Source organism: Enhydra lutris, unplaced genomic scaffold (genome assembly GCF_002288905.1).
Source record: "Enhydra lutris kenyoni isolate GAN:26980312 unplaced genomic scaffold, ASM228890v2 scaffoldscaffold46, whole genome shotgun sequence".
NCBI lineage: Eukaryota > Metazoa > Chordata > Mammalia > Carnivora > Mustelidae > Enhydra > Enhydra lutris.
In genome coordinates, this window is record NW_019154130.1 from 14,167,105 (window position 1) to 14,192,026 (window position 24,922).

The 24,922-nt window shown below is 46.6% G+C and overlaps 1 protein-coding gene across 1 annotated transcript in view; it reads left to right on the forward strand.

Moving 5' to 3' along the window:
- The window catches only part of LOC111156433 (coiled-coil domain containing 60), a 161,637-nt gene that overhangs the window by 133,157 nt on the left and 3,558 nt on the right, over positions 1-24,922 (forward strand). The window contains exons 6-12 of the mRNA XM_022517337.1: positions 1,685-1,775; positions 6,517-6,751; positions 14,827-14,911; positions 17,907-17,978; positions 20,979-21,041; positions 21,698-21,820; positions 24,095-24,226. Of these exons, the coding sequence (XP_022373045.1) occupies positions 1,685-1,775; positions 6,517-6,751; positions 14,827-14,911; positions 17,907-17,978; positions 20,979-21,041; positions 21,698-21,820; positions 24,095-24,226 (801 nt within the window). The remainder of the gene's footprint in view (positions 1-1,684; positions 1,776-6,516; positions 6,752-14,826; positions 14,912-17,906; positions 17,979-20,978; positions 21,042-21,697; positions 21,821-24,094; positions 24,227-24,922) is intronic.

The window sequence follows — 24,922 nt, forward strand, 5'->3', positions numbered from 1 at the left end:
CCGGTCTGGCCATCGCATTCCCTCATGTCCCTGCTCTGTGCTAAGTGACAGCCAGCTAAATGATCTGAAGGATCCCAGCCATCCCAAATCCTTTCGCAAGAGAAAAAGGAGATAAAGAAAGGGATGGATGGAGGGATGGATGCATCAGTCAATCTATCAGTAGGTAGGTATAGGGATTTGAAAGCACACATGCTGAGTCTCCCCACTTGCTTATCAACTGCCCTATAGCCCCAAGTGCAAAATCCTAAAGGCTCTGAACACTCAATTTTTCCATAACCCATTTGACAGTAAAACTTGACGTGAACCAAACTAGATTTGGTGGCAAAATTCGACCTGAAGCTGTTTACATTCTTTATCCCACCTAGTGTAAATATTCATATGTATATATCACTGTGTTTGGTTCCAGGATGCTGTCCCCGACCCCACTGGAAGGATTATGTTAACATATGGTATACATATGTATACCCTTTCCCAAAATACCAACAGGGCAACACATCAGGTCCTTTGGGTTTTAGATGAGGGATTACAGGCATGTCACCAACAAAACCTGCTGGAGGTTCAGTCTCGTACTGAGAAATTTCCCAACCCATGAGGGGAAGATCCAGGATTTAGGGTATCTGAAGTTTAATTAATTGGGGGAGGGCAGTGCTTTAAGAAAAAGAATATAAAATTACAACAGAAAATGATTCACAGACCTGTACCCCTGAAGCAAATAATACATTATATGCTAATAAAAAATAATAATAAAATAAATTTTAAAAAAAGAAATTAGGTACAGGACCCCAGAGGAACCCATTCAAGTGAGGGTCATTAGTTTCACTGTAAATCTGTATCTGGGTGAGTGACTTGAGCCCTGCCCCCACCCCACCCAGTGTGTTTTCTCATCTGTAAAATGGGATGGCAACAACGCAGTGTTTTATTGAGATGATTCAGTGAGAATGCACAAAAGCATCTTGCACGTAGCATCGTAGAGAGTTCTGTTCAGTTCACTCCAAACCAGTGATTTTCACCATGGAACCCACCCCACAGGCTGTCCCCAGTACCCCCGCCCCCAGTAACCCACCCTCTGTGTTACTTGGGAACATCCCTCGTGGGGGGACTGTTAGGCACCAGCGCAGGCAAAGATGAATGGGCTTTTCAGCTCACTCCCAGGAGAAACTGCCCTGGAGTAGACCTGCTACCTGCTGGAGAGGACACAGGTCCTTGGGGCACCTGGGTGGCTCAGTGGGTTAAAGCCTCTGCCTTCGGCTCAGGTCATGATCCCAGGGTCCTGGGATCAACATCGGGCTCTCTGCTCAGCAGGAAACCTGCTTCCCCCCGCCCCCCGCCTGCCTCTCTGCCTACTTGTGATCTCTGTCTGTCAAATAAATAAAATCTTAAAACGGGGGGGGGGGACCCAAGTCCAAAAGGCAGACAGACGCAGATCACATACAAACACATTCTGCCTCCCTCACCCCACCATGTAAGCAGTGGTCCCTCCTACCCTCAATTTCCACGGACAAGACCCAGCTATGGCAATGTGTCCCTCTCACTTCTTCATCTACACAGGGGGTGGGGGGAAAAGAAAAAAGCCCATCACAGAGAACAGCCGCCATCCATCCTCTGTTTATTGCATTTCCTAAAAGAACTTGTAGTAAACCGAGGCTCTGGCAACGGAAAACTCATTAAGCTGTTTCTCACTCAGGGACCCAGGTGGAAGCAAGAGCACAATAAAAAAAATCAATAAGGACAAGTCCATGGGACAGAGGTGGGAGCACTTCGTCACGGCGCCTAAGGTAACTGCCAGCACGCGACGCGACAGCCTGGCTGCCGCGGCCCCCACTTGGGTGGGAGGCGTTTCTGCCCGTCTTCTCTATGAGGGGAATTTTTTTCTCGTTGGTTCTCTGAGCGGGGAGAAGTCAGAACCGCATGCTGTTGGGGCAGTTTTTGTAAATTTTAATTAAAATGGTTATCTGGGGATTATAGGAGAAATGACATTTGGCTGGATGCCACTTGGTGGGGAAGGGGAGGGGTGGCTGAGGCGCTGGTCCATAAGACATCACCAGACGGAAGTGGACTCACCTCACCACCATGTTTTTATTTATTTATTTTTTATTTTATTTTATTTTTTTTTAAGATTTTATTTATTTATTTGACAGACAGAGATCACAAGTAGGCAGAGAGGCAGGCAGAGAGAGAGGGAGAGGAGGAAGCGGACTTCCCACTGAGACAGAGAGCCTGATGCGGAGCTTGATCCCAGGACCCTGGGATCATGACCTGAACTGAAGGCAGAGGCTTTAACCCACTGAGCCACCCAGGCACCCCGACCCCCACGTTTTTAAATCAGTAACAGTCATTTCTCTGTCTCGAGCTCACTCTCTCTTTAACTTGGCCAGAAAATAAGAAACGGGCGATTCAACGGATAGGGTTTTCTACACACTAGAAGGCGCAGTCACCGCTACAAGAACATCAAGAAGTCTATTCTTTTCACTCGAAGCTCCTCCTAACCCTAAACGCATCTACCCAACAAACAAGCACCATGAAATCATAATGACAAGAGATCGAGTGTAGGGAGGCAAATGCAGTTGAAAAAGTAGTTTGTTGCACCTGTGCCCTTACCTACAACAGGGGTATAATGCTCATCCCCGCCTACTTCATAGTAGCCACTGAGCCACCCAGGTGCCCCAAGGACCTTTACTAACGTTTTAGTAAAGAACCTCAGGAAACAACATGCAAACTCACTCTGAACATGTTAAAATGCTGAGCATTACTGCTTATAATTTTTAGAAACCACCTTTTAACATAATTGTCCTGTGCCGGGTTCTATGCTAAAGAAGTGCTTTGGGGTCTATTAGCCAGCTCTGCCTTCTTACTAACCCCAGGGGGCACTATTTTAATCACCAGTTGGGAGAGGAGGGAGTTGGGGCTCAGAGAGGTTAAGTGATTTGCATGAAGTCACACAGCTGAGTCATGGCAGAGCCAAGAGTGAATCCTGGGCCTGTTCACTGAACACTGTTATTAAACACTGAGCTCATCAAATGCATGCTTTCCATGGTGTCACAACCACAGTTGCTCTCATGAGGAATGTCATTATTTTCTTGCTCCTTCATCAGGGTGTGCCTAGATCTGAGAAGGAAAAGCCTTTGTTTTTGTCACAGAAAGTTGCTATGGAGACACTGTGTGCCTCTGTCTCCAGAGAAGCACAGAAAAAGCAGCAGAAGCCACAAACCTTAAAAAAAAAAAAAAAAAATGTCCTCCAGGAATATTCCTAACAAAAATTGAGGGAGGGGACACAGCAAATCAGCATACTAGAACTCTCACAAAATTGAATTCCTCAGGAAGCTTCTAGATCAAACTCGGGGCTAAAGGGTGGTCCACTCTGACGATGGGGGAGCACTCGATTAAGAGTCAGGAGACCTAGCTTAGCCACTGTGACCCAGTTCACTGGGTGGCTTCAGATAAGTCCTTTTCTCTCTTCCGACTTCAGTTTCTGCACCTACGAAATGAGGACTTTGAAAGCAAAGCTCCAATCAACTCCACACAGCAACTAATAATTCTTCTGTACATTTAGAGCTTGTCAGGGCCAAGACAGCACTCGCGAGAGCCGGGCAAATGGAGTAAATGAAAAAAAATCAGGCTGGGTCTAATGCAATAGAGAGGGGTGAGGTCTGTGGCAAATGGCCTATACAGCTAAAGGGAAGAACTTCTGTCCAGCTCTAGCCACTTAGCCACGTGAGAATGGGAGTCCAGGGCTTACTGTTTTCAAGAGAGACCAATAACATAGGTGGTTATATAAAAATCTCCCCAATTTGTAAAATTCTGGGCAGTTAATCATGTCTCCCCATGAGCCACCAGTTGGAAATTGTTCCTTCTAAGAAATATGTAAGGAATCTCTCAGGGAAATCTTTTCCTTTGTTGCTCCAAAGCAGTCCCTACCGAGGTAGAACACAGCAGCTAGTTAACACTGCTCCTAAGTGAAATATAAAAAAATAGAGAGGCAGCATATGGGGATTTAAGTCAATTCAGACTGAGTCAGTTCAATAAAGGGCAAGCGAGATGCTGAAACTGCCTGTCACATCATCCCCCCGCATTTTATTTTTCTGCCACTCTCAATTAATCAAAAGTGTCAGCCCTTCACTTTGGATTTCCTGGCTGAGGTTGTTAATTGAATTTTAATTAATGGCGACTTTAGGAACACAAAATGAAATCCTAGCTCAAGGAGGATCCACACGGAGCTCTGGATATGGAAAGCTCTTCTGAGACCATCCCAACCCATCCTCTTTGTTTGCTAGACCAGGAAACTGGGGCAAGATGGTAACTTGCTCAAGGTCCCCCTGAGGTCCCCTGGCTCTGAGTTCAGCGCTCATTGCAAGACTCCAGGCTTCCCCGGGACACAATGTGCCGAGCCTTCAAAATGACGGGGAGCTAGAGTCTGGTTTCCAGAGTCGGGGATTCATATGGGGCCAGAGGAGACCAGATGAGGAGACTTCCACATACACATATTACCCCCAGCTGCGGTGTCAGGACAAAGGGGACCCTGTACCAAGCTCCTGATCCGTCAAAGGAGAGAACATGCCAACTCTGGGCATTTGCTTTTTATCACAGTCATTTGGTAGCCCACATGCCCCCTTGGAGATCTGGGTAAACCCGCCTTGTCCTTCCCCTGTGCCACCAGGAAACCCCTCCCCTCTCCCAGGGCACCAAGGTTCGACCTGCCATCACGGCCCCACAAGGTAGCCAATCAAAACATTACTTCTGGGGGCGACTGGGTGGCTCAGTTGGGTAAGCGTCTGACTTTGGTTCAGATCATGATCTCAGGGTTCTGGGATCGAGCCCCACGTTGAGCTCAGTGGGGAGTTTGCTTGTCTTTCTCTCTCTGCCCCTCCCCCTGCTTGTGCTTGCTCACTCGCTCTCTCGCAAATAAAATAAAAAATAAAAATATTTTAAAAACAAACAAAAAAACCCTCTACCTCTGACCCCATGCAGTGGACTCCATGATACGAATCCTGCTGGAGACAACTATCTCCACCCCGTTAGATATTTATGAGAGGTGGGTGCGGCCTTCGGTGCTGTCTCTTCTCCCTCTCTTTCTGAGGGTATCAAAACACTATGATTGGAAAGGTGACCTCAGTCGGCCCTGCAAGAGCTTTCCTTTTAAATGTTCTCAAACAGAACTGTTCCTGTTGATTGAGTGTAAACCACAGCCCAGGGTTCTAGTGAGCTCTGACTGGGGAGCCGCTGAGGGCCTACTCTGCCCCACCATAAGCCTGGCATTTTCAAAGGCATAAAGTATCATCAGCATGGGACCAAGGGCACTTTCAATGCCCCTGAAAAGGGCATTGCTGAAAGAATTTTTAAGCAAGGCATAATAATTAGCGTTGGTGTTAGCCTGACCTGGACTGGAATCCTGGCTCTGCCCCTTGCTAGCTGTGTGACCTTGGGAAAATGAGAAACCCTCTAGAGGACTTGGCTCATGAGTTAAATGAAGACATGACCCGGCACGGGTACATTCTGAAGTGATATCAGTCATACAAGATGGTGGTGTGAACGCACACACACACACACGCGCGCGCACTCAACCCATCCTCTCTGATTCCTTTCCTCCCAAAAGTTCGCATTCTCCTTACAAGACTTTATCTACCCTTTATTACCTTCTAGGACTTGTCATTTAGGCCCTTCCATCCACTACAACCATGGCTCCTCTCCCTGCCCGGAAAAGAACGCTACCCTATCAGACACATCCACTTCCCTAAAGGTCAGGTCTAGAATTTTCTCCATTTTGTACTCTTCAGAAGACCCCAGTAAACACAAATCCTCATTCTTTGAGGGCCTGGTGTCAACTTGGTGAACAAGAAGTTGATCCATGGAATTTGGGGTCAAACCACCGAGAGGTTGCTAAAGAAATGAGACCCATCCTCCTGTAGTTTTTAAAAAATCAACTCCCGGGGCGCCTGGGTGGCTCAGCGGGTTAAAGCCTCTGCTTTTGGCTCAGGTCATGATCCCAGGGTTCTGGGATCGAGCCCCACATCGGACTCTCTGCTCAGCAGGGAGACTGCCTCCCCCTCTCTCTCTGCCTGCCTCTCTGCCTTCTTGTGATCTCTATCAACTAAATAAATAAAAATCTTAAAAAAAAAAGTCCAAAACTCCTCTGGTCCCTCGTAACATAACTGGAATATGTGTTTGGTCCCCTGAGGTGACTACTTCGTCAACCATGGTGTTCACTGAATAGAATTAGTCCCATTGTGTTTGCTTCAGATAAAACCCATTTTAAATTATCGTGATTTGTGACAGAGGGTCACCCCAGACCCAGGACATGTGTCCTGGTGTTTGGAAAGAACCAAAATAAATTCACATTCAGAGCCAGGTTTTTACTTCTTTTTCTTTCTTAGTTCCCTTCCTTCTTGCCTCCCTTTTTTCTTCCGTCTCCCTTCCCCCCTCTTTCCCTTCTAGTCACCCTCCTTCCTCCTCCTCTCCTTCCTTCCATCATCCTGTTCTCCCTCCCTTCTTTCTGAGATCTCTCTTCCCTCTTTCCTTCAGACCAAGAAATTCAAAATTCCTGTACTCCGCGTCACCAGCCGCAAACCAAGCCGGCGAGGCTCCACACTCAGTCTGTCTCGGACCAGTGGGGGATCATCCCCCCAGAGCAGCATGGTCTCCATGAACCCTGGCTCAGATGAGCCCCCGAGTGTGATCACCCAGGCGACAGGCAGCAAGGACATTGAGGACAATGAATCATCTTCAACCAAGCCTGATGAAGAACCCCTCCATGTCAGTAAGTCCTACCCGAGAGCTGACCAACCCTCCTTGACTCTTTGCCTCGAAGCCAGACATCAAGAACCCCTCTTGCTCCAACTTCGACCCCCCCACATTCAGTTTGTTAAAGGAGACACAGGGGTCCCCTAGCCCTGTTCAATTTCCTTGGTCCATTTTGATTCCCCCCCAGTGAATATCAGAAATATACCCTCTAACTTGGATTACTCTGAGCAATTTCTCAGCCCATGGTCATCAATTGCTCTCTTTAAAATTTTAGTAATATATTCCATTCGGCCCAACTTATGTAAAATATTGTCATTTCAACACGTAATCAATACAAAATTATTAATGAGATAACTCATATCTTTTTCATACTGAGTTTTTGAAATTCAGTATTGACTTTTTCAAACAACTTTATGGAGGTCTAATTTGCATACCATAAAATTCATTCTTTTAAGGGTGCAATTCAATGACTGTTAGTCAATTTACAGAGTTGGGTAACTCTCACCATAATCTAATTTTAGAACATTTCAATCAAGCTAAATAATTTTAGAACATTTCAGTCAAGCTAAACGAAAACTCATATCCATTGGCAGTCCCTCCCCTTTGCCACCCCCCGACCTCAGGCAATCATAAATCTACTTCCTGTCTGTAGGAATTTGTCTTTTCCTAGCATATTATGTATGGAAGTTGTATCACTCTGTGACCCCCACCCCTAACCCCCATCTCCACTCTGGAACAAGTTTTTTCAGTAGTTCACAATTTGTGGGACACAGATTCTTTAGAAAATCCATTGAAAGCTATAGGTCCTTTCCCCAGAAGAAAATTTATACACACATATATGCACAGTTTTGCATGCTCTTTTAGGAGGAGCCTATGGACTTCCACTAGATAGAAGCATAACTAAGGGGCACCTAGATGGCTCAGTCCATTAAGCATCAGCCTTTGGCTCAGGTCGTGATCCCAGGGTCCTGGGATCGAGCCAACAATGGGCTCCCTGCTCAGTGGGGAACCTCCTTCTCCCTCTCTCTCTGCCCTTACTCCCTGCGAGTGCCTGCTATCTCTCGTGCTCTGTCTCTCTCTCTCTCTCTCAAATACAATCTTTATTTATTTTTTTAAAGATTTCATTTATTTATTTATTTGTCGGAGAGAGAGAGAGAGACAGAGCACAAGTAGGCAGAGTGGCAGGCAGAGGCAGAGAGAGAAGCAGGCTCCCTGCTGAGCAAGGAACCCAATGCAGGACTCAATCCCAGGACCCTGGGATCATGACCTGAGCTGAAGGCAGCGGCTTAACCAACTGAGCCACTCAGGTGTCCCCAAATACAATGTTTAAAAAAAGAAAGAAAGAATTGTAACTAGATTCCCTAAGTCATGTAAAAAAAAAAATTATTCTCCGAATTTTCTGGCTTGAGCAGGTATAGTCAAAGGAGATAGGAAAAGAAGGGATTTATGCAGAAAGAGTAGGTAGAAGGGGGAAAAAAAATAAGAAAGGATCATAAAAGAGGCTGGCCGGTGCAAAATTATTGCTTTCTGGTGCATGGTATCTCATCCTTAAGGCCACATCTCCTGTGTCCCCTCAGTGGCACCCAAGCTGAGGCCTGCCTTCTTAGCCAGGGCTCTTTCACACCACCTAGAATGCCCATCACAACAACCGAGGCCGGGTTGGGCTGATCTGAAAAAGACTGGGTGTGGTTACAGATTCGAGGAGGTTGAACAAGAGGTGAAGGTAGACCAGAAAGCCTGGCTGAGACCTTTATCATCAAAACCAAAAATGGGCAAAAGGGCAAAAACCCAGTTAGTGGTCAGGACTCAGAGCAAGGACTACCAAAGAGAAACAAATCCCACCCTTATTGACAGGCAACCATGAAAGGCTCCACGCCCTGAAAAGCTGTTTGCTGAACAGATTATCTAAGTTAGAGTGGCACGAAGATCAACCCTCCGTAGACGTGTGGCTCTTACAGATATCTTGAACCTTCTTTCATTTCAAAATCTATCTACTGATCAGCTGCTGAGTGCCTGGAACAGAGAATTACAGTTCCTGCCCTCCCTAAGCTTACATTTTAAAAGGAAGAAGCAGGGGCGCCTGGGTGGCTCAGTGGGTTAAAGCCTCTGCCTTCTGCTCAGGTCATGATCTCTCAGGGTCCTGGGATCGAGCCCCGCATCGGGCTCTCTGCTCAGCGGGGATCCTGTTTCCCCCCTCTCTCTCTGCCTGCCTCTCTGCCTACTTGTGATGGCTGTCTGTCAAATAAATAAATAAAATCTTAAAAAAAAAAAAGGGGAAGGAAGAAGCAAATGATATGTGATCAGAAGATCATAAAACAAGACATGGGCCAGAGAGAGACTGGTGGTGGGAATGGGGCTAGCCAGAGTGGTCAGGAAAGCCCCTCTTAGCTCTGACATTTAGGCTGAGATCTGAGGATACGAAGCCAGGGAAGGAGGCAGGAGTCAGAGTGGGCATCATCTTTGTAGGGTCAGGTAAGGACTTCAGAGTGATTCTGAGTGTAAGAGGAAGTCTCTGGAAGGCTTTCGGTACAGGAGTTACAGGATCCGGTTTTCTTTTCAAAGGTGTCTGTGTGGTTATTAGTGTCATATCCATGCTGTGTGTCTTTTAACCCTGAAAGCCTTGCAAGTAAGAAGCGTCCCCAGCTTCAAGAACGGACTTGGTCCAGAAGCAGCACCAGTGGCAGCAGGAATGCGGAACGAAGGAGGGAGCGGAGGGGGAAGGAGACTGTGATGAGCAGAGGGGTGGACGGCACCATCTCTCCAGACACCCGAGACACCACAGAGCCGTCCCCAGTGGCTGCCTCCCTTCCACATCTAACCAGCTGACTTGCTCCCATCAGTCCCATCGCCTAAAGTCATTTGAACCTTCTCTCTGCATTTCCATTACTTCATCTTAGAAAACTGGGGCATGTAGGCTAGTTTCTGACACTTATGTTTTGTTTCATGCACAAGGGCTTTGTTAAAAAAAAAAAGTGGGAATGATATTTTAAGATTTGAGAGATTTTATATAAAAATTTAGATTAAAAACAACAACAATAGCAACACTGCGACAAGAGTGGACCCTCGACCCTGCACAGTGTTTAACTAGAGCTGCTCTTCTTAGGCGGGGCACATGCTGGCTAGTTTTCCCCAGTCTCCATCAGTCCCTACTACCCCCAATCACTGCTCCCAGTTGGCCAAGTGCATGGCCATTTACTGTCTCATTTGCCCCACTGTATTCCTGAGAATAAGGATGATAATGATCGCCATGACGACAGTACAATAGTTAATACTTAAGAAGACTTTTATGTATCAAGCACTATTCTAGCTTCTAGTATATACTTACTAAGTATGTACACACACACACAAATGTATATATTTGCATATAAATTCAATGAATCCTTGCAATAGTTTTACGCCTATTTTGTAGATGAGAAAATTGTAGCACAGAGAGATTACATTACTTGCCCAAAGTCACACATCTCGTAAGTGATGAGGCCAAAATTTGAACCCAGGCAATTTGGCCCTTATGTCACAGTCATACTTCATCTATATGCTTTACCCAAGTCTCTAGAAAAAGTGGGAAATGAAAGACCAAGAGGGAAACTCAATTTTTCTTACACTAGCTACTGTCACCATCTGGTGCCTGCCGCCTGTAGGTACCTGAGTTTGGAACACTTCTTTTCCCTGGTCCACATTCTCATGTCCTCTCACCCATGTGGACTGCTACAGCCTCCTTGTCTTCTTGTCTTGCCCTCACATGCCTACGCACTCTTCTCTCTGCTGAGCCAGAAAGAACTTCCTGAATTAAAAATCTGATATAAGGGCACTAGAGTGGCTCAGTCAGTTAAGCATCTGACTCTTGATTTCAGTTTAGGTCATGATCCCAGGGTCCAGACATTAAGCCTGACATTGGGCTCTGCAGTGGGCATGGAGCCTGCTTAAGATTCTCTCTCTCCCTCTTTTTCTGTCCTTTCCCCCAGCCTCTTTTTTAAAAAAAGGAAGTGGGGCAACTCGGTGGCTCAACGGGTGAAGCGTCCAAGTCTTGATTTCAGCTCAGGTCATGATCTTAGGGTCATGAATTGGAGCCCCTTGTTGGGCGCCATGCTCAGTGGGGCATCTGCTTAGGATTCTTTCTCTCCCTCTTCCTCTGCCCCTCCCCCCACTCTCTCTCTAAATAAATAAATACATAAGTATATAAACACATAAAATATTTTTTAAAAATCTGATATAGAGCTCCCCAGCTGTTAAGATTCTTTCAAGTGTCCCCATTGCCTCTAAGACATCGCCTCTGATCTTGTCCCAGGCTTTCATAATAGGCTCAGCTCTTACCAGTTCACACCTTACACCAGACACTCCAACCTCACCAAAATGCTTTCCTCTTCTTAAACAATGCACATTCTTTCATGTCACTGTCTGCAGTGTTCCTTCACCTGTGACCCTTTAGTCTGGTGGACTCCTACTCAACCTTCAAGACCCAGATCAAATGTTCCCTCCACTGTGAGGTCTTCCCTAATGCTCCTGGGTTCCCCATTCTCAATTCTCTTAGTACTTTGATTTTGCTTTTATTGAGTACTTAAATTTTAATTTACAACTGTGTCTCATATTAAGTAGGAACTCCTTTCGGCTGGATACAAAGATCTGAAAAACAGTGCCTTAAAACAGATAAAAGTCCATTTTTCTTACAGATTAAAGAAGACCAGTCCATGGCTGGTATGGCTCCCAGAGGTCATCGGGAACCCAGCTTCCTTCTGTCTTTCTTTGCCACTGTGCTCAGCACGGCTTTATGATCAAAATGGCTGGAATGCCACTCATCCCAGCCACATGCTAGGCTGAAAACAGAAGGAAGTAGGTGACGTAGAGAAGTGCTCACTCCCCGCTGAGTGGAAGCAGTCTTCTCAGAAGCTTCATAAAACATTTCTACTAAACCCTCATTGTCCAGAATTTCATCCCAAAGGCACACCTGGCTGGACAATTGGTCTAGTAAATGCTTACCTTCACACACACACACACACACACACACACACACACAAGAACATAAACACACGCATGCACACCGATACACACACACACGCACACACATATGCACATATTTCTATCACTAAGGAAGACAGGGGAGAGGAACATGAGCTCGCTGCTGGTGTGGAACAATGACGTCTTATTCACCCTCAGCCCAGCACACACCGGGTTCACAAGGACCGGGAGATGCATTTCCACCAGAGACCTACATCCCAGGGAGAAAGTCTTTCTACATTCAATTCCCCATCCTCCCCCTCTATTTATACCTTAACCTCCCTCCCATTTGTCATAGCCTTGACAAAAGTAGATTAATTTCCCAGACTTCCACTGCCTTCTGAAACCTCCTCAAATTTATTCTGAATTCATGAATCCTATTCTGAGAGACACACCATTTAACCAAGGTCTAATTTCCAGGCTGGATGCATAATGAAGTCTTTGTGGAGGCAAATCACTGGGGACAGCGGGTTATGGCCTCTCCATGGACTGATCCCCTCCCCAAATCAATGGTGAAGGGATTCACAAGACACCAAAGCCCAGGCCATTCCTCCTGCTAGTCTTGAAGCTCCCAGTCCTGGAACTGTTAGAGGAGAAACACATTTGAATAGAAGCTCAGAAAGATGGCTCCTATGGCGGCTAACGTTCCCCTGGAACCCAACCCTATACAACAATAAGACCTTCTCTGTTTTTCCCCAAAGAGGAAGAAACAAGATTAGTCACTCAAGAGTGAGATTTATGGACTGGCTGTGGATGAGAGATGGAGGAAGGAAGTCAGAATTTTTTTGAAATTTGAAAACAGAGGGTGCCATTGTATGTAAACAATGGATAATGTCATCCCCATAGCTCTGGGAACTGAGGACCAAGCAGGTTTCTCTGAGTGTGGGCCTCCATTATAGGGCCCTATTCCTCAGGGAAACCTTATTTTGTGATATCTGCACCCCCAGCAAACAAGTGTCTGCTCCCAGGTAGCCTTGAGGAGTAGATGTAGACCTCCGGAGTCCCCAGGCTTCATTTCAGTTCATAGGTCTCCAACCTCAGCTACATGATGGAGGGAGCTTGATACTGCTGGGTGCCAACCTGCCCAGAGGTATTGTTGACAAACAGGACGAAAAACCTTTGGTGTACTAAGTGAATGTGGAACCTTCCTCATGATCCTCTAGGAGAGCTGCCCAATGTGCTAGGTCACCAAGGCCATCTGCTGGTATCCACCTACCCTTAGGCTGGCTTGAGTATGGGTGGAGGAAGGAATGGGGAAGCAGTCAGATGTTGAGCCTCGGTTCCCAGGAGATAGGAAGAAAGTGGAGGAACCAGCCACAGCTCCCTTACTAATAGGCTTCTAGACACTCCCCAAGAATTCTGGGATGTGCTACATAGGGGAGGTGGGTGTGATGAGACAATGATGAAGACTGGATTCAGGTCAACTGGAATCATGCCCACAAATGACTAGGAAGATACAACACTCGGGAATGAGGAAGGTGGAGTGGAAAATGGCTGAATGCTGTTGTTCATCACAGCCTACAAGGCTCCAGGATCATTAAGGGGCAGCACCCTTGCCCTAGCACCCAGTGACCGCATTAGTAAACAAGGCTGGATACAAATGGTAGTGGGAAGCACTGGGCTTCACTCCCGCAGGCATGGCTTTTGAGACCTGCATTTGCATTGATGATGGGCATCTACCGAAGGGTGCAAAGCATCCCCACTGCCACTGTCCTCGTTCCCTGATACCCCAAATCCAGCTCAAGTTCTCCCAGATCCTTCCCTCCTCTTCTCTTCTCCTTCACCATTCACTTCTGCAATCAGCAAGTGTTGACTGGGACCCCTCCATGACAAGCACAGTGCCAAGTACTCACAAACATGTATCGACATAAAACATGTAGGACTTCCACCATCCCACTTTTTTGAAGCATGCAGCTTACTCTAAGTATATTTCATTTTCCAACTTTCAGATCAGTGTATTAGCTTCCTGGGGCTGCCATAATGCAGTCCCATGAACTGGGATGCTGAAAACAACAGAAATTTATTGTCTCAGACAGTTCTAGAGGCTGGAATCCAAAATCAAGGTGTGGCAGGGCTGTGATTCCTCTGGAACCTAGAGCGGGAGCCCTCCCCTGCCTCTCCTAGCTCCTGGTAGTAACTGGCGACCCTCGGGCACTTGGCTCTAGCTGCACCGTCAGTCCATCTGCCTCTGTCATCACGGGTCATCCTCTCCCTGAGTGTCTGTCCCCTCTTGTTATAAAGACACCAGTCATATTGGATCAAGGCCCCACTCCATGGCAGTATGATTTCATCTTAACCACATCCACGACGTCTCCATTTCCAAACAAGAATGTGAATACTTCACATTCTGAAATACTGGGAGATTAGGACACCCACGTGTCTTTCGGGAAGACACGCTTCAACCCCTAACAGTCAGACACAAAGATGTATTTCTGCACTAGGTAAAAAAGCAACAAGGTTAAGTACGCAAGGAGAAGTCACCTAGCGCAAGGAGGAGGGCGAGAGCACTGCGGGGGCGGGGGACGTGGGGGGAGGGGCCGGAGCATGCGCACCGCCCCGAAGTCCACCCTTCCGTGCGCAGCAAGAATGAGCCCCATCTCGGAGTCTTTTCCAGGAAAGCAGAAGGTCTGGATTTTTACAGGTAACCTTCCAATTTTAAAAGGTTAGCATCTATGTCAAATCAAACGAAACACGAGTGAGTTAGATTTAGCCTGTGGATCACCAGGTTGGAACTTCAGGTGCATGGGATCAGGAAGGGTTTCCCAAGCAAGATGATTTCTTCCCAGAATTGGAAACTGTTCTCTCTGGCTACACTAGAGTTTAAGGTCAGGGAGGCGAGTGAGAGGGGAGGCAGGAGAGAAAACAAGCAGCCAGATCCTGCAAAGCCTCAGAGGCCACAGGGAGGAAGGCAGGTGTTATCCAAAGGGAAAATGACAAGTCGCTGGTTTTAAGCAGGGAAGTAGTATCTGCCATACAACATGCCAACCAGTATTGGCTGTCTACACCTTGATCTATCCCTCTCCAGCTCACCACACGCAGGAGCTGAGAGATACCAGCCCCACCTGCCTTCTGGACAATGACCTCTCATGTTCCCATCAGATTTGCAGAAGCTGCTGGAAATGGTTCGGGAAGATGCCCGAAGGACAATCATGTTGGAAAATGGGATGCAAAGGAAAGCACCCAGGTATGTTCTCTTGACCCCCCGGGGGAAATAAAGGATGTCAGAATAGCAGTGATAACATTAGCCATAGCAGTTCCACGTTACTGAACGTTTTTCTCTGTGACAGGCACTGAGTCATATACTTTGTCCTTGTGTCTCACCTCCCTGGGATCTTACAAAAACCCCCTGAGGAAGATACTATTATCTTTATCTTACAAATGAGAAAATGGGGCTCAGAGAGGCTAAGCAACTTGTCCAAGGTCACCCACTAATGAATGGTAAGGGCACAACTTGAATGTAGCTCCTTCTAATTCCAAAAATCATCCTCTTAACCACCACGCTGCTCTGCTTCCCAGGAATTGTAAGAACATTTGTCCACTCATTTACTGAATGGTTATGAATATGTATGGAACCTGGTACTAATTATTGCAGGAAGCCTTATAAAAGGAAAGCTCAGACCTAAAAGAATGAATAATAGGAGAACCTCATCTAGTCTGGGACAGGGACAGGGATGGGGATCAGAGAAGTTTCCTCTGAGGAAGAGACTGTGACTCGCAGCCAACACGGGGCAGGTGAACATTTCAGGCAGCACATGGGCAAACACACTCATAAGGCACCATGGCACCTTCAAGGAAACTAAATGCGGCCAGAAAGGGGTGGAGAGAGGCATGAGTCTGTCCAGGGACCTTGAAGACCACCTCCAGGATTCTGGTTTCTTTCCTAAGAACAACAAAGATCCTCAGAAGTGTCAAGCCGGTGACCCAGGTGATCGGCTCATGGCGTCAGACTTGAACCTGAAGGGTCCTCCTTCCAGTAGGAAGGCTTATCCACAGGATTTCTGGCCTCGAACAGCCTAAGAGACCATGCCAGCTGGAGCTGGAGTTTCCTTCCCAAGTACATACCCTCTGAGTCAGCTAATTACTTCCTGAAAATAAATGATGCTCTAGAAGAGCTTCTTCATCGCTTCCAGCCTACGGGGAGGCCGGTTAGGACTTATGGGTTATTGTTATTACCGTAATTACAGTTCACCGAGCCCTTGCTCGTGTATCACACCCACCGCTGCTTGCTGATGACGAATTTCTGCTGCTGCTGCCTCCTCGACTTGCATGGGGCGGCTCGGAGGGTGGCATGTGGAGGCATCCCGAGACAGTGTTGGCCCTCCGAGCCCTGGCTGCTGTTCCTGATTTACCAGCGTAGCTCCATGAGTCTCCCACCTTTGTAAGAACCCACGGCACGAACGCTGGCATTGGAGTCAGACTGACACGCATCCGAAAGCTAGAACAGGTCGACTTAGCCTTCCTCTAAACCTTTCCTCATCTATAAGACGAGATTTTGTGACCTCAAAGCACTGGCCTTGGAACCACATAGGCTAGGCTGGATGGATCTCCGTCCTCATCACTGAACTGCTGTGTAATGTTGAGCAAGTGGCTTCACCTCTCTGAGCCTGATTCCAGTTCTGTAAAAGGAGGCTCAAGAGCCATAATATTCTTTTTGTAAAGCATTATGATGGTTGTGAAAACAATGTCTACTCCAGTGAGTCGTTTTAAGAATTTAGGTGAAATGATGCATTTAACATATGAGCACGGGCCTGCCACATTACAAGCACTCGATACATGATGGCGGCGGCGGTGGTCCCTTTATCTCACACATAGCATCTCGCAGAATCTTCACAGCATGTTGCCGACTCAGGCTTGTTAACAACCACTCGTTGCCAGCAACCCACCATAGGGATGGAGAAGGGCGATGAGGGTCTTGCAGAAGGACCCTCCAAAGACAAAACCACACAAAAACAGAAAACTCATCGTGTGGGCCCTGCGTTCGCTTCAGTCATCCAGTAACCATGGAGACAGACCAAGAACCGGTTGAATTTTCCCATCTTCCTCAATTCCTCCAGGACCAAAATCTCCCAAATTTCTCCCCGAGGCAGCAGATACTAGAGGTTTCTCCGTAAAGCTGCCGTCAGACAGTGAGGAAAAGCTGCACATTTTCTTTTGACCTCCTCACATTAGAATCTGGATTCCTTTTCCAATGTAGGCCCCAGATCTGCTCCCCTAGGGGCTGACCTAGGAATCCGGGGCTTTCCAGAACCCCTAACAGGCAACTGGACCAGCCCCTGCCTCAAAGCCAGACTGCCCTCTGGTCGTCTTAGTCTCTTTGGACTGCTGTTAACAAAAATACCCAGGACTGGATGGTTTACAAACAAGAGAAATTTATTTCTCACCATTCTGGAGGCTAGGAAGCCCAAAATCAAGGTGCCAGCAGATTCGGAGTCTGCTGAGGGCCATCCCCATAGATGGTTTTCTTGCTGTAACTTTTACATGGGGGAAGGGAGCTCTCTAGAGTTTCTTTTATAAAGGCACTAATCTCAATCATGAGGGTTCTGACCTCATGAGCTGATCACTTCCCAAAGGCCTCCACCTCCTAACACCCTCACCTTGGGGGTTCAGATTTCAACATATGAATTTGTGTGTGGGGTCGGTGGGGGGGATGCAAACATTCGGACCATAGCATCACCTAGGAGGATGACCTTTTCTTAAAATCTTCTACCAGTATTTTCTAAATGTCTCTGAGGGTCAGAATTAGCTGGGACGCTTGTTAAAAATACGAATTTGTAGTCTTCATCCCAGAACCACTGAATTGGAATCTCCAGAGGAAACTGTATTTTTTAACAAGTGCTTCAAGTGGGCACCATTTCACAGGATGCGGAGAAATTCTAAGGTTTCAAAATGGGCTCTCTGCACACCTGTATCAGAAGTGTGTGCTTGTGTGTGTGTTTGTGTGTGTGCATGCACACGCATGTGTGGTTCTACATGCAGCTTCTGGGGCCTCACTCCAGGCCTGATGCATCCCAATCCCTGGGAGCATGTATTAGGAGCAATCTCTCCAGGTGATCCCATGCCCAGCAAAGTCCAAGGATCCCTGCTCTAGAAAGAGAATTCTCCATCCTCCCACAGACACTTCCTGCCTCAGGGGCCCCGTATGTTCTGTGTGTTACTAAGAGACTTGTCTTGCTTTGCAGTATCTTGTCTATGCTTAGACAAAACAAGAGCGATTTGGCCTATAAAGACATGCAGACCACCCGCAAGTCAAGGTAGGAGGGCACCCCTCGATCCCAGGGACCGTTGCAGAGGTGCCCCTCACCAGCCCATCGGAAGTAGGGTAGGGAGGGGGGACATTTTCCTTCTTCACTGGAAATAAGCCCCTTAATTTCTGGGGCTGGGGAGTGAGTATCCGGGTGGCTCTTCCCCCAGTCAAACTGTATAAGGTTAAAATCTTCTAGTCGTGGTGAGACATGAACCAGGGAGGGCGTGGCATCCTATACAGGACTACCTTTTCCCTCTTTACTTGGGGTGGCTTTGAATGAGGGAGAGGAGCTCCAGCCCCATTTCATTTATTCATCTTGACTGTACTCATCAGTCCTCCCTCCCCACCCCGTGCCAGGAACTGTGCTAGGTTTGGAGGGATTCAACAGCAAATAGGACATATGTAGTCTGCCCTCGCAGATCTCACTGTCTGGACTGGGTGGGGTCCTAACTTCTTTTGTGCTCTGCACCCTTTCAGAAAAATGTTTTTTTCTTTTTTTTAAGATTTTATTTATTCATTTGACAGACAGAGATCACAAGTAGACAGAGAAGCAGGCGGCAGGGTTGGGGAAGCAGGGTCCCTGCCGAGCAGAGAGCCCGATGTGGGTCCCAATCCCAGGACCCTGAGATCATGACCTGAGCCGAACGCAGAGGCTTCAACCCACTAAGCCATCCAGGCACCCTGCAGAAAAATGCTTTTAAAGGCATACTGTAAGCCACAAAGGTTTGCAACAAAATCTGCAGTACTATAGATTATGATATTATAATCAAATTGGGGATATAGTCATCTATGGGCTCCTTTAGCAATGAATTATATAAAAAGACTTAGCAGCAGATCTAATAACTACTGTAATTTTAGATTAGGGTTGAGTGTAAATGATCTCTCGAAGTATCTGCCACAATTGCAATGTGTTGTGCAAATACATGCAATTTCCATTTCTGCTAAAGGTTGGTTGAAATAAAAATGTAACCTTTTTTCCATCTGCATTCATGGACACCTTGAATCCCGCCTGTGGTTAAGAATCACTGGTCTAGGGGCGCGTGGGTGGCTCAGTGGGTTAAAGCCTCTGCCTTTGGCTCAGGTCATGGTCCCAGGGTCCTGGGATAGAGCCCCGCATTGGGCTCTCTGCTTAGCAGGGAGCCTGCTTCTTCCTCTCTCTCTCTCTACCCGCCTCTCTGCCTACTTGTGATCTCTGTCTGTCAAATAAATAAATAAATAAAATCTTAAAAAAAAAACCTTTAAAAAATTAATAAAAAATAAAATAAAAATAAATCACTGGTCTAATGGGAAAGCCATGCATTTATTAAGTAATGCCACAGAGTTAGCCATATAATCATGACTATGGAAAGTGTTCTGAAGGAAAAGTAAGGAGGACTGGGTGCATGGTGGGCACTAGAGGTCTAAGACTGAGTTTGACATTTAAGCTGAGACCTGAAAAAAAAAGAAGATTTAGCTAGCCTATGGTGGGGATAGGAGGGGATAGTGTTCCAGGCAAAAGGAACAGCCTGTGCAAAGGGCCTGAGACTGGAGGAAGCTAAGAGGCACTGAGCAAAAATCAATATGGCTGAAACTCAAGGATAGTCAAGGAACAGGGAGACAGAGAGGAGCAAAGGGTCCTTTGTTGTTTATTTCTGCTTGTTCTTTTATCACAGCTAATACCACTACTTCCTTCACTTTTCACCTCGTCCCTGAGTCACATTGTCAGTGCTAGAAAAGAAGAGAGCCATCTACAGGAGGGAGGTCAAAGCCAACACACTCCCCCAAAGAATTCATCTGCAGGGGTTGGGGCAGCTGGTTGGAATCCAAACACAAAGACCTCTGCGTACTATTACTGGGGCCCTGGATCCCAGCAAGATGGGATAAGGGCTCCATCCATCACCTGTCAGAGATAAGACCTCTAGATCCAGCCCCCTGAGCCTCTGGGAAAAGCAGCAAATGTCAGGACCTTTCCTACAGAGAGGGGTCCGGGAAGTGGCGATCCTCGTGAAGGAAGTTCTAGGTGCTACAAGGCCAATAGAGAAGGGTCAGCTGCACATCACAAGGATAAAAACAAAACAAAACAAAACAGGCTCATTCTCTAGAACCAGACAGAGAAGGCAGTCAAGTAAGTTTTCCAAGCATTTGGTTAAAAAGGGAGACATGGCAAGAGAGAAGGCGTGAGACACTGGTATTAAAGGACCTGGGAGAAGGCACATGGGAGGGATGGACATGGGCAAAGGAGCTTCACCCCCTTCTAGGAACTCGGACCAGCAAAGTCACAGGAGGGAGTGGCCACTCAAGGAATTCAGTCAGTGCACACCTTGAAAGGGTTCAATGTCATGAAGAGTTGACTGATCATAGATGAGGACAGTGATGATCCAGAGCCGAGGTGCTTGCCTGAAAACTGGGAGGCGGTGGTACCTGGGTTGGGCTCTGGAGTCAGCTCTTCAAAGTAAACCGAAGTGAATGGTCAGCTCAGAGTCCTGTTCAGAGAAGAGAATCCTTGAGTGAAGAAGCGGTCTGGGGTTGGGAACATCAACATCATGACTAGAAGGACTTGACCATCCCGTCACCAAACCTGCAACTCAGCCTGGGGGGTTACATGTTAATCGGTATAGAGAGGAAAATGGAAGGGGCCCAAGTAAACTTGTCCTCCAGAAGCAAAGATCGATTTTGTACAAACGAAGCTGGGATCCAGAAAATATGTCATTCTGACAATACACAGAGACAGAAAGTCAAACTCAGACTAAGAGTCAGAGCAGGAAGAACTTGCTATAGACCATGAAACAGTGCTGGATTGGGACAGGAGGAGAAGAAACAAGAAGGACCCTCCAGGCAGGGCATATGGGTAGAAGCAAGGGCCAAAAGATAGGAAAAATATATACTCAGTTCTATGACTGGTCCCTTAATTAGAGCCACCTTCCTTACCTGAACCCTGAAGGCTAGCAGGTGTCATGGGAGCCCCAAAGACACCCTTTTTATGAAAAGCAGGCTCCAGGCAACCTGAAACTATCCTTTTGTGTTTCAGTGACAGATCCAGCAGTACAAGTGGAGAAAGCCACACCCAAGTTATCCAGAAGAAGTCTAAAAGGTAGGCCAGCTGGGCAACAGAACAAGCTGGGCAAAGGCACTGTGGCAACCACATTGCCTGTCTCCCCAGGAGTGTGGAAATAACCCAGTGCAGACCACACTCCCTGAAGTCATACACACTGCTTAAAGACAAGGGATGCCCAGGGCAAGGGGATCACAGCCAAGATGGCAAGGCAGACAATGACAATAAATTCACCCCAGGCATGGGGTGAAGCATTCCATATTACCTTACTTATTCCCCAAAACCAATTCTATGAGGCGGGAGCATTATCCCATTCTTTGGAGGGGCAAACTGAAACCTGGCCAGGTGAGATGTCTTGCCCGAGGCCAAGAAATAGTGGTGCTAGAGTTCGAACCTGAGTCTCTCAGCTCCAAATTCCATTTTCATCATACTGTCCTTAACATTTGCTGGGCTCAGGTGAACAGATGTCTCTCTGGGGGCTTACTGATTAAAACCTGAACCACCAGCCTGATGTTGTTGGGAAGATCTGTCCTTCCCACATCTAGGGGAATGTGAAGGGAAGATCCAGGTGAGGGTAGAGAACCAGGTGGTACAGAGAGTCTCCACAGCAGAGCACCTTGGGGCTCAGGGAGGCCAGCCTCATGGGTCTGATCCTGGGGCTCCATCCCTTAAGCCCTTTGTATCTGTGTTGACAGCCGCACCAACCGTGACATCATCCAATGCAAGACTGGCGTATGCAGCTCCATGAGGGCCAAGTTCTACAGCGTGGCCCAGGAGGCTGGCTTCTGTCTTCAAGACAAGATGGAAATCCTCATGAAGTAAGGGCACACAAACATCCATGCATCCAGAGGACACTCATCTAGTACCCAGGATGGGCCCGCTAATGTCAGGTGCTGGGACTTAGCAGGGAATAAGGACATATTTCCTGCCCTTGGAGAGCCTAGAGTCTCCTGGAAAGTATGGGTAGAAACAAACAACGTAGTTGATAAATATATAGGCACAAATTATAATCACTGCTATACAGAAAGAGAACAGGGTACTGTGAGAGAAAGAAACCATGAGGACCTAATTTAGGTTGGGTAATCCAGGAGGACATCTCTAGGGAGGCGACTTTAGGCTGAGCCCTGACAGATAAGGAGAAGCTGGTGATGTGGTAAGAAGGCAGCAGGAGAAGTACTTACAAAACCACCAAAGTATGAAGGGATATGGAAAATTTGAAGAGAAAGGAGAAGGAGGGAGTGAGAGCTGCATTATATGCAGCCATGAATGCCACACTTGAGACTTGGAACTTGATTTTAAGAGTACTGGTGGGCTACTGGAATATTTACTTTCCTACTCTGACAACCCAGTAACTGTCTCCCTTCCCAGCCTCCCCCTTGACTGTGGTCACCATTCACCCCCATAAAACCCATCCATTCCATTCAACTAAGGTTATATGGTAACTCTCACAATTTTTGTGAGAGTTATATTGGTTATAATATATTATATTATTATATAATTATGTAACATATTATATAATTATATAATATAGTTATATTATTATATACTGTATTATATTATATTATATTATATTATATTATATTATATTATATTATATATTGGTCTCTCACCATTTGAGCATGGAGGGGTCAGCTGCTCTGACTGCTCATTGGGAGATGACCTGCCCCCACCTTCTGGAAGACCCCAAGCTTATGAAGGAGACAGACAAACAGACCATTACCACACAGGCTGATGAGGGCCAAAATGGGAGTGAGACTGGGGCTAAGGGATCACGTGAAAAGGATGTATTGCCTAGCATGAGACAGCAATCAGAAGTCCTCCTGGAGGAAACATTTTCAGTTTAATAAAAATTGATGAGATTTCCAGGGCACGTACTACATACCAGCCAGGGGGTGTAAGAGTTTTGTATTTATCACTTAGCCCTCACAAAAATCCTAGGAAGTAGGTGCTGTTATTAGACCCATCTTATAGATGAGAAAAGTGGGCACAGAAATGTCTCTTGTCAAAGGTAATAAAGGTGGAATTTGAGCCCAGAGAGTCACATAGGAAGAGGGAAGGAGGGTTGGGAGTACCAGAGGAAAGCAACAGCAAAGTCTCGGAGGCCAGAAGGGGCACAGGGCACCAGGAACTGCCAGTAGATGCGTGTGGCTGGGGCTTGGGTTGCTTTCGTGGTAATCAGAGAAAAAGATAGAGACCAGATCATAAAAGGTCTTACTAGTCCAGCTATGGAGGTTGAACTTTACCTCAGAACTGTGTTCACTAGCCAAAGTATAAAATGCCAAGCTGGAAAATGCTGTAGAGGCTGAATAATCCAGAGCCTTGGAAGGCAAGTTTCTCAGGAAACTTTATTGCAAGTAAAATGGAAAGTCACTGAAAGTTGTACACAGGTGAGTGGCACGGTTATGTTTACACTGGAAAGGCTCCTTAGAGAGCTAGAACATATGCCCAGAATGATAAAAGGGAGTGAAGAAGAGAGGAACCAACTTGAGTCAAACACCTACGTGCATCTGGCCCTAAACTCGGCACTTTACACACATTGTATCATTTAATCCTCACCTCCAAGAACCGGAACCATTATTACTCTCCATTTTACAGTTAGAAAGTGTGTCAGTGCAATCAAAAGTAGTAGGGAGAGAATGAAGGCTGATTTAAAAAAAAAAAAAAAGTGGTGACTGGATTTAGCAAGAAAGGACCATTTCAGGACCTTGGAGAGAGTCATGTCGTCTTGTGGCCTAAGCCACGTTGTAAATTGAAAAGCATCTGGGGGCGCCTGGGTGGCTCAGTGGGTTAAGCCTCTGCCTTAGGCTCAGGTCATGATCCCAGGGTCCAGGGATCAAGCCCCACGTCGGGCTCTCTGCTCTGCAGGGAGCCTGCTTCCTCCTCTCTCTCTCTGCCTGCCTCTCTGCCTACTTGTGATCTCTGTCTGTCAAATAAATAAATAAAATCTTAAAAAAAAAAAAAGAAAAGCATCTGAGAGGGCTGAGTATTTCATGAAGAAAATGGTGTTTAAGTCAGACCTCAAAAGAACAACTAGGATGGACTAAGAAGAAATGGGTCTGATCTACTTCTTTTTCATACAACCTCTGATACAGGCGCCAAGAAGAGAGAGGTCTCCAGAAGTTCCATTCTTTTGTCATTGTCTCAAATTTTAAAAAGGATATAGCAAAAATGAGGCATCAAGTCTCCATGGTAAAAGGAGATGCAGAAGAAATTGCAGACCATTGGTAAAGATCCTGAGAGCCAGATAAGAGGGTCCTTGAGGCGGGAGGAGGGGGAAGGGGACTGTTATTACAGAATTACATTTGATCCCATTATCCTTCAAGACTGTTCTTGGCCACGAACAGGGCCCCCCCAAACAGGCAGTCATGCAAGAACCCCTCAGTTCCTGAGCCACAGATAATCCAACAACTGTGGGCTCCATACTTATCTTCTGTTTGATTCAGACTTGCAAATGAGGACTAATTTGCCAACCCCTTGCAAGAGGCAGATGAGGCAAACCACCTAAAAATTTCTACAAATTGTGAGGTCTATGAGGCAATCTCTATACTCCCCAAATAATTTGACCCCTGAAAGATATAAAACCAGGCAGGCATATCCTAGGAGTACTGTGTCCCAGCATGGGAGTGATAATAGAATTACAACAAAAAGCACCGTGGATTGAGTGATTATAGGGTGGCAGACATGACCCCTAGGAAATTTTCCTAAATTATCTATTTTATTTCCCACAAAACTCCTGAAAGTTACATATGAATCCCCACTCTGTAAACAAGGAAACCTCAAGGTTTAAACTCCTGTCTGACCCCAATCTCTACGCTAATCTGCAGTACAGATTTGGGGTTTGCCACGAGCCCCATCATGGCAGGGTGGGGAAATGAGGATCTAAGAATAAGATGAGAACATCTAGAAATGCACCCAGAATC